Here is a 9,093-nt window from a genome sequence, read left to right as displayed (position 1 = left end):
CCAACAACCACGCCACGTTCAAAGTCCCTTAAATCCCCTTTCTTCCCCGTTCTGATGCTCGGTCTGCACTTCAGCAAGTTGTCTTGACCACCTCTACATGCCTAAATGCAGTGATTTGCGGCCGTGTGATTGGCTGATCAGCTATTTGTGTTGACAAGCAACTGAACAGGTACCTAATAAAGTGGCCAGTGAGTGTATATGTTGTGCATATATATGTATCAAATATTGGACATATATGTGCCACATATGGGTCATACATATATGTCTGATACATGATTAATTGCATTACAACAGCACAGTCATAACGGTTGCTATCTCGTTCGCTTTTATATACTTCATTATTTAAAGAACAATGTTTTAATTTATTTAAGTTTTAATGAGGTTATTGCTCACCTTATGATGTGCATGATAATATGTGCATATAAACATATATCCATCCATCCATCCATTTTCCAAGCCGCTTCTCCGTCAGGGTCGCGGGGGGGTGCTGGAGCCTATCCCAGCAGTCTTCGGGCGAAAGGCACGATACACCCTGGACAGGTCGCCAGTCCATCACAGGGCAGACACACAGACATGGACAGTCACTCACACACTCACACCTAGGGGCAATTTAGCATGTCCAATTGGCCTGACTGCATGTCTTTGGACTGTGGGAGGAAACCGGAGAACCCGGAGGAAACCCACGCAGACACGGGGAGAACATGCAAACTCCACACAGAGAGGACCCCAGTCACCCGGCCGGGGAATCGAACCCAGGCCCTCCTTGCTGTGAGGCGACCGCGCTACCCACCACGCCACCGTGCCGCCCTATAAACATATAGCTAGCATATATATGTAATATGCGCCTTCCATATTTGAATGTTTTCTATCATATGTTGCCACATGTATATACTTATATATGTTAATATATGACTAATATATATTCATATGTAGTCCATATGTGACAAATCTAAGTTGGATTAGAATTAGAATAGGAAATCCCTATTTTGACATATATCAGATATATATGGAGCCCTTTTACTGCATTCATGACCAAGTGGGAAAGATCCATTTGGACATCCCTCCAACTCGGAATTCCCACTCGGAAAGTCGTAGTTTCTCGAGAGTTCTGACTATACAATGTTGTCACATCAGCCATCAAACCAAGCACGTTTTAAGCTTTTAAAGCAGGTTTGTGTGTGGATGCTATGCTATCTGTTTAGCTAAAGCCATAGCATTAGCTGATCACAGGGGCAAACTTTAAGCCACTCCGAGCAAGATTCCTGCACACCTTCATGTCTTTTTAGGCACCGTTAATGTTAAATTTCCGTAGTCTAGATCAAACAGCTCTTTGATTCCGAAATAAAAGCTTATAAAGACCTTTGTATACGCACACAGCAGCAAAAAAAAGGGCTAGCTCAATGTGAGCACAATGTCAGTGACACTGCACTTGTATGTGGGAAGTAGAAGATTCCAAGATGGGGAAATTCTGAGTTTCCAGGTGTTGTGAAGGCAGCATTAGCTAGCTAAAATGAACCTGGGTTAGTAACTGTTAGTCAGTCAAACACTCTCCAAAACCTGAATCAGTCTCAAAGCTCACAACCAGATGAACAAAACTGCAGCTTTCATTCTTTAACATAGGTGTGGCTGAGTTAGTATTAAAGGAATTCCTGAAGTTGGAAAGACCTGCCACACTAACAATGACAGCCACTGGTCCACGCACTAGCTAGGCCTTCTAGTTAGGACGTAAGTGCGCTGATTGGAGCGTGGCCAAGGTGTGAGTGTAGTTCAACCTACGCCGCCGGCAACGTTTAGGCCCATCCGTGTGGTTTGAAGGTCGTTTGTAGTGTACAGTGGGCCGGCGAGCCACCCCAGTTTACAAGTTCTCACGCAGAGATGTTAGTAATTAACAGAAGGTTGGCAAAATGAACCAGTGGTCGAAGAAACATTCAAGACCCAAGTTCTAAACAAACTGGTTTTCCACAGCTAAGAACCATCAAGGCACATCAGGGGTGCTTTAAGAAGTGAATCTGTTCATATTAACTGTTGATGATTAGAGTCGAGTATTGCGCTCTGAACTGGGCACAAGTGTTTATCTGAACGTCCACCAGTGTTTTCTGGTTACAGCAAAGGTTGCAGAGGCCTATCAATTAGAAGAACACTGTTGAAACCCAGAAGCCAAAGGGTTTGCAGAGTTTCAACCAAACAGCCTGTCCACTTTACCCAGTTCAACTCACTGGTGTCTTACGCAGAACGTAAGTTGGATAAAGTGTATATCAGACTCAGTTGATTGGGCTTGATGGTTAATCTCACACATTTAATCTATAATCACTACACAAGTATTTTAGAAGCGTCCGCAGTTAAATGCCTCTGCAAACAGTTAAGAAGCAGAGTCTCTGTGCGAACAGGCGTGTTGTGAGATTTAGGAAAATATGCATAATTATGCATGTCTGTTTCAGAATCAGAATCAAGCCCTATTGGCCAGGTCTGCTGCGCATACAAGGGATTTGGTTTTGGTTACAGGAGCTCACAGAGCACAGAATCAGGCAGACCTTCACATGTAGGGAATAAGATAAGAATAAATACAAAATATAACAAAATAAACTAAAATAAAACATGCAGTCATACCTCACTCACACACACACACACACACACACACACACACACACACACACACACACACAGACCGTCATACCTGTCAACCTTACATTGTGCAAAGTATGAGTCTAAAGTTAAAGTGCTGAGTTAGCAGCAGTCAAAGGGTGTATAGTGGCAGAGAAAGGGGTCAATGAGGTGACAGTCAGATAGATGGGGTAATATGGCAGGTAAGTGGGGTAACAGTCAGATAAGTGGGGTAATATGGCAGGTGAGTAAGATGCTAGAATAAACACTGGTTTGAGCGGCAGTTCCAGAGGATGGATTTGAGCTTGATACTATATACGAGTGTCTGTAGAATTGCAGTTTGAAGCTGATATTTTAACTGTTCAGAGAGTGATGGCTTGTGGGAAGAAGCTCCTTTGTAGCCTGGATGTCCTGATCCTCATCTGGCTGAAGCGCTAGCCTGAGGGATGGAGCTGGAACAGGTGGTGTCCAGGGTCTGTGGAGAACTTCTCTGCATGCCTCCTGGTTCTGGAGGCATGCAGTTCCAGCAGTGTAAGCAACTCAACCCCAGTTGTCCTCTATGCAGACCTGATGATGCGCTGCAATCTGTGGAGGTCATGCTTGGTGGCTGAGCTGCCCCACACTGTGATGGACGTGGTGATGATGGACTCTATGATGGCTGTTAGGAACTGCACCATCAGGTCCTGGGGCAGGTTGAAATTCCTCAGCTGATACATCTGCTGGGCTCTCTTGATGATGGAGCTGATGTTGCTGTCCCACTTCAGGTCCCTGGTAACTGTTGTGCCCTGGAACCTGCAGGACTCCACTACCACCACAGTTCTGTCCAGGATGGTGAGTGCTGGCAGGGCTGGAGGGCTCTTCCTGAAGTCCACAGTCATCTCCACTGTTTTTGCTGCATTCAGCACCAGGTTATTGTGGCTGCTCCAAAGGACCACTTGTAAACGGATAATGAACAAGTAATCTGGATCTTAATACTTATATTATTATGGACATTATTTGCACTAATGGTATGTAACACACAGCATAAAAGAACCTTGTGATCTTCTGGATCTTTGATCTTCTCAGAATTGTTCACAGTGGTGGTGATAGGAACCAGACATCCACCTCTGAAAGCTCCCTCACAGAAAGCTATTACATGAAATGGTTAGATATCGCTGTTTTCGGAAGAAAACCTCGTATCTTCATTTTTGTCGTTTTTCAGTTTTTGACATGTTTTGAATGTGTCTGTTGCCCTTTACATTGCGTGTAAATTTCATGATGAATGGACTAAAAGAAATGACACACTAAAAGAAATGACTTACACTGAAAGTAAAGTAGGTTTTTTCCTTCTCCTGTAAAGTCACTATTTTGGAGATAGGAGGTTTTCTCCTGACAACAGCGATATGTTGCCTGATATCTGAGGCAGTGCTCTGAGTTTTGAGAGAAGGCCTAAGACCTCCATGTACCCCTGCACCACTACACGCAAGACTTTCCAAGGCAAATGTAGTGCACACACACAAAATCTAAGCTGCTCATCCTCTTGGCTTGTTAGAGCCTGTCCCAGCGGTTAGGACACAAGACTGCTTCATATGGAGCATAAATCGCCGCTGTCGGAACAAAACCTTGCATCTCAATTTTTGTCGATTCTGTTTTTTACATAATTTAAAAAGTCATGTTGGCCTTTTTACTGTGTCTGAATTTCATGAAGGATGGACCACAATAAACTGCCAGTAATGACTTGGAAAAAATTCTGGTTCCATTGACTTACATTGAGAGTAATGTATGTTTTTCCCTTCTCCTGTAAAGTTACCATTTTGGAGAACCGAGGTTTTGTTCCGACAACAGCGAAACGCTTGAACATTTCTGAGATAAAAGAATACATTCATATCCTGAATACAGAACAGCATGAAACATGTTAACACCTCTGTTATATTGTTAAGAGCTTTTAAACTCGCCTTAAGTACATCCATGACGTCAGTAAGTGCAAACAGCCAATGAGCTGCTCCGCTCGTCAACCAATCAGCACTCAGTAGCAGTGATGTTAGCAACCTATTTTAAGGACTACTGAAGACTCGTTTGCGGGCATGACCTACATTTGCCGCCTGGATATTGGTCAACCTGAAAAAATAAGTGCACACCACAGCAAGAAGGGGTTCGATTCCCCGGCCGGGTAACCAGGGTCCTTTCTGTGTGGAGCATGTTCCTCCAGTGTCTCTGTGGGTTTCCTCCCACAGTCCGAACACATGCAGTCAGGCTTATTGGAGATGCCAAACTGCCACCTAGGTGTGAATGTATATGTCTGTGTGTCTGCCCTGAGATGGACTGGCGACCTACCTGGGGTGTTTCCTGCCTTCTGCCCAGTGACCTCCCAGTGATTTCTCAATAGCTAGAGGGCGCTCCTGAGCACGTCCATAACTAATGAGTTGATTTACATTTATTTATTTTTGGTTTACATTTACAGGATTTGGCAGACAATCTTATCCAAAGTGACTTACAATTTGATCATTTTACACAGTAAGGAGAAGGCAGTGTTAGGAGGCTGTTTACCCAGGCAGGGACTGAACCCCAGTCTACAGCATAGACGGTTACCCACTACCCTAACCAACCACTCCCTTTGAGCAAAATCATAGTTTATAAATGCTTAAACATATTTAATGCAAAATAATACAATCGTTTCTTGAACAGCATAAAACATTTTAACACCACTGTTATATTTTTAAGAGCTTTTAAACTTATAGGAGCTTAAAACAGTGCCTCATGTACAATCAGCACTCAGTAGCAGGAACGCTAGTGTCCTGCTGCCCGAAACCCTTTTGCCGTAGAATAAAGGAAACATTCAAGTTTTCTCTGCTTTTTTAGTGAAGCTCATCTTTCTACTGTCTAAGATGAAAGGAAAGTTCTGGTTCAGTGATTAGAAGCTATTTTAACTTCTCGTTTTTAGCCTTTGAACTCCATTCACTCCCATTCATTGAGGACTCGCTCGCGGGCGCCCTCTGCTGTTCAGCACGCCTGTTTCAGATATAATGAGGGGGATAGGAAGTGGCCAGACTCCTCATAAACCGGCTCTGGTTCTCCTCTCTCCAAGTTCTCTGGCAGGTTTCAGTGCTAGTGGTTCTAAAGGCCCTTTCTCAGCATGGGTCTGGTATTCCGTCCTGGAGGTGGCACCAGTGAGGCTTAAAGCCTGAGCTGAGATAAAGAGAAGAAGGAGAAGGTGTTGCGTCATGAGCTCCATGTGTTGTTGTGGGAGGTTCTCAGGGTTCTCAGCTGGTTCTGACCTGGTTCTCGGATTCTGAAGTTCAGTCAGGTTGGAAGTCCGTCCCGTTCCCCCATGTGGTCGTCGAGCTGCCGGTCAGGACTCTGTTTAGTCAGACAGAGAGCCCGTGTGGTCAGACTCCGTCCGCTCGGTCAGCTCTGCCCCAGCCGCTGGACTGGACCCGCTCCTCCCCTCCGTCCACTCCGGGTCAGCGCTCGCTCCTTTACAGCCTCCCCGCGGCTGTGGAGTGAAGCGGTGGGCCAGATCCAGCCCACCCACTACCACCTGGTGTACACATGCAAGGTAGCGTTAAGTACACTACTCTTAGAAAGGGTTCTTCAAGGGATCCTCATTAAAGGGAATGGTGCTGTTTAGAACCATGAGTTCTGTATTGGTCCATTTGCATCCTTAAATGGTTCTTCAGATTGATGGAGAATGGGCTATATATGAGATATTTGAAAATGGTTCTGCATAGCACCAAAAAAGGGTTCTGTTATTGTTACGATGTCAAGCTTGTGACACTAGAACCACCATTTTGGTGTGATAGAACCATGAGTTCTGTATTGGTCCATTTGCATGCTTAAATGGCTCTTTGCGTGGTGAACAGGTTCTTCAGATTGATGGAGAATGTGCTGTATTTGGTTATATGTAGAACCTGTCTAAACATGGTTCTGTATAGCACCAAAAAGGGTTCTGCTGTTGTCATGATGTCAAGCTTGTAACAATAGAAGAACCATTTTAGGCCATAAGAAATGTTCTATATAGAACCTATTTGTAAAAAGTTCTTTGTAGCACCACAAAGGGTTGTTATTGTTATGATGTCAAGCTTGTAACAATAGAAGAACCTGTTTTGGTGCCACATAGAACCGTTTTCAAAAAGGTTCTATATAGATTTATTCGCATACTTAAATGGTTCTGTGCATGGTGATGTGGTTCTTCAGATTGATGGAGAATGAGCTGTATATGAGCTATTTGAAAACGGTTCTGTATAGCACCAAAACGGGTTCTGCTATTGTTACAACGTCAAGCTTGTAACAACAGAAGAACCCTTTTTGGTGCCAGTAGAACCGTTTTCAAAAAGGTTCTATATAGAACCATTTGTATGCTTAGATTTTTTTTTTTGTATGGTGAAGTGGATCTTCAGATTGATGGAGAATGTTTTATATATGGTTCTATGTAGAACCTTCTGGAAGTTGGTTCTGTATAGCACTAAAAAGGGTTTCATCTTGTGTTCTCTCTCTCTTCGCAGGTGTGCAGCACGCGCTCAATGAAGAAGATCTCCAAGGCGGCCTATCACAGAGGTGTGGTCATCGTTACGTGTCCAGGCTGTAAGAACCATCACATCATAGCGGATAACCTGGGCTGGTTCTCTGACCTGGAGGGAAAGAGGTCAGTGTGTCTGGCCAACTAAGTGTCCGAAAGTTTGTAGACACCTGCTCATCCAGTGCTTCTTCTGAAAGGAAGGGTATTAATAGGGAGTTTGTGCTGCAGTAACATCTTCTACCCTTCTGGAAACGCTTTAATCTAGGTGTTGGAACATTGCTGTGAGGATTTGATTGAGCATTAGTGAGGTCAGGTACTGATGTTGGATGGTCAGTTCTGGGTCACTCCAAACTCATCTATCGGATTGATACCCCTCTAGCCCACATTAGCATTGGACATTAGGCTCATGTGTAGCTGCTCCAAAGCGTCTCCTTTCATTGGTCGATGCTTTTCTGTGTGTGCAGTTGAACAATGATATCAGTAATGGGTGTGGTAGTGTTACGATACAATCCCATTGCCAAAAAAGTTGGGACGCTGTGCAAAATGTATAAAACCAGAATGAAATGATGTGCAAATTATTTGAACCCTGTGTTTTATCAAAAAACGAATGATGTGAAACTGGAAAATATTACTGTTTTTTTGAAAAACGTGTGCCCAAAAAGTTGAGACAGGGTCAACAAGAGACGGGTAAAGTTGCGTAATGCTTAAAAAAAAAAGCAGGTGGAACATCTCACAACTGATTTGGTTCACTGGCAACAGGACTGTAAAAAGAATGGGAATAAAAGAGCATCTCAGAGAGGCGGAGTCTTTCAGCAGTGAAGATGTGGAGGGGTTCACCACTCTGCGAAAGACTGCACCATCATATAGTGCAACAATTCAATAACAACGTTTCTCAGCATGAAATAGGTTAGAACTTGGGGATTTAATCATCTACGGTACATAATATCATTAACAGATTCCGAGAATCTGGAGAAATCTCTGTATGTAAGGGACGAGAGCTTTGGGCCCTCAGACAGCACTGCACTAAAAACAGACGTCATTCTGTAGTGGAAATCACTGCATGGGCTCAGAAACACTTCTGAATACCACTGACTGTGGAAACAGTTCGCCACTGCATCCACAAACGCAAGTTAAAACTCTAAAACGGAAAAAAGAAACCAGATATAAACAGGATCCAGAAATGCTGCCACCTTCTCTGGGCCCGAGCCTATTTGAATTGGACTGAGGGGAAGTGGTAAACAGACCCCCATCCCAACTTTTTTGAAATGTGTTGCTGGCATGAAATTCAAAATGTTCACATATATAACAATAAAATTTCTCTGTTGCTACATTTCATATGTTGTACCATTTATACAGGGTTTAAATGATTTGCACTTTATTCTGTTTTTACTTACGTACTGCACACATTTGGATGTGTGATGTGACAGGTGTTCTCCTGTTCCTGTAGAAACATAGAGGAGATTCTAGCAGCCAAAGGTGAGACGGTGAGGAGACTCGAGGGCGACGCTGCCATTGAGGTTGTTGTAGAAGAGACGATTGAAGAAGCGCCGCAGAAGAACAGCGACGATGGACAGCAGGCTATACCAGTGACGGACGGATTGGAGAAATCATGACAACTTATAGAGGCCTCTGGAACCTGGTTCCCTCTTCTCTGGACATTCATGGACATGAAATTCTCTTTAGAATATAAGAAATAATGTACATTGCTTGTGTATTTTGCTAAATATAATTCAGAGATTTTTTTTAAAATTTACTCACTACCAAGAAATTTACCAACAGCACAGACCATCAATTCCATGCTGGTCTAAGCTGGTTTACACTGGTCTGGTGCTGGTTTAGTCCCTTACAACGTTTTATTACACACTTCTATAACCTAAGAACAGCTCAGCTGGTTTGCATTGGAGTCCCTGTAGTTCCAGGATAATAAGCCTGGAACGTTAAGGGATAAAGAAGAATTCCACTGCTTTTTCAGAATTTCTAAACAAAGTCGGTGTGGT

At 43.6% G+C, this 9,093-nt stretch overlaps 1 protein-coding gene across 1 annotated transcript; it reads left to right on the top strand.

The window, feature by feature from the left end:
• The first annotated feature begins 5,640 nt into the window (after window positions 1-5,640).
• On the top strand, window positions 5,641-8,849 carry dnlz (DNL-type zinc finger). The gene is made up of 3 exons (XM_017683948.2): window positions 5,641-6,136; window positions 7,083-7,222; window positions 8,544-8,849. Exons 1-3 carry the CDS (start codon window positions 5,909-5,911, stop codon window positions 8,707-8,709), a joined length of 534 nt encoding a protein of 177 aa, XP_017539437.1. The 5' UTR covers window positions 5,641-5,908; the 3' UTR covers window positions 8,710-8,849.
• Window positions 8,850-9,093: the final 244 nt, after the last annotated feature.

Source organism: Pygocentrus nattereri, chromosome 16 (genome assembly GCF_015220715.1).
Source record: "Pygocentrus nattereri isolate fPygNat1 chromosome 16, fPygNat1.pri, whole genome shotgun sequence".
Lineage (NCBI taxonomy): Eukaryota > Metazoa > Chordata > Actinopteri > Characiformes > Serrasalmidae > Pygocentrus > Pygocentrus nattereri.
Note: the sequence above shows the minus strand (reverse complement) of the source record. Positions and strands in the feature narration are given on the sequence as shown.

Excerpts from the sequence above, each read along its gene's own strand:
- dnlz (XM_017683948.2), top strand. The coding sequence starts at position 5,909 with ATGTGGTCGTCGAGCTGCCGGTCAGGACTCTGTTTAGTCAGACAGAGA. Across the intron at positions 6,137-7,082 it reads ACCTGGTGTACACATGCAAG|GTGTGCAGCACGCGCTCAAT; the intron begins GTAGCGTTAAGT and ends CTCTCTTCGCAG. Across the intron at positions 7,223-8,543 it reads TCTGACCTGGAGGGAAAGAG|AAACATAGAGGAGATTCTAG; the intron begins GTCAGTGTGTCT and ends CTGTTCCTGTAG.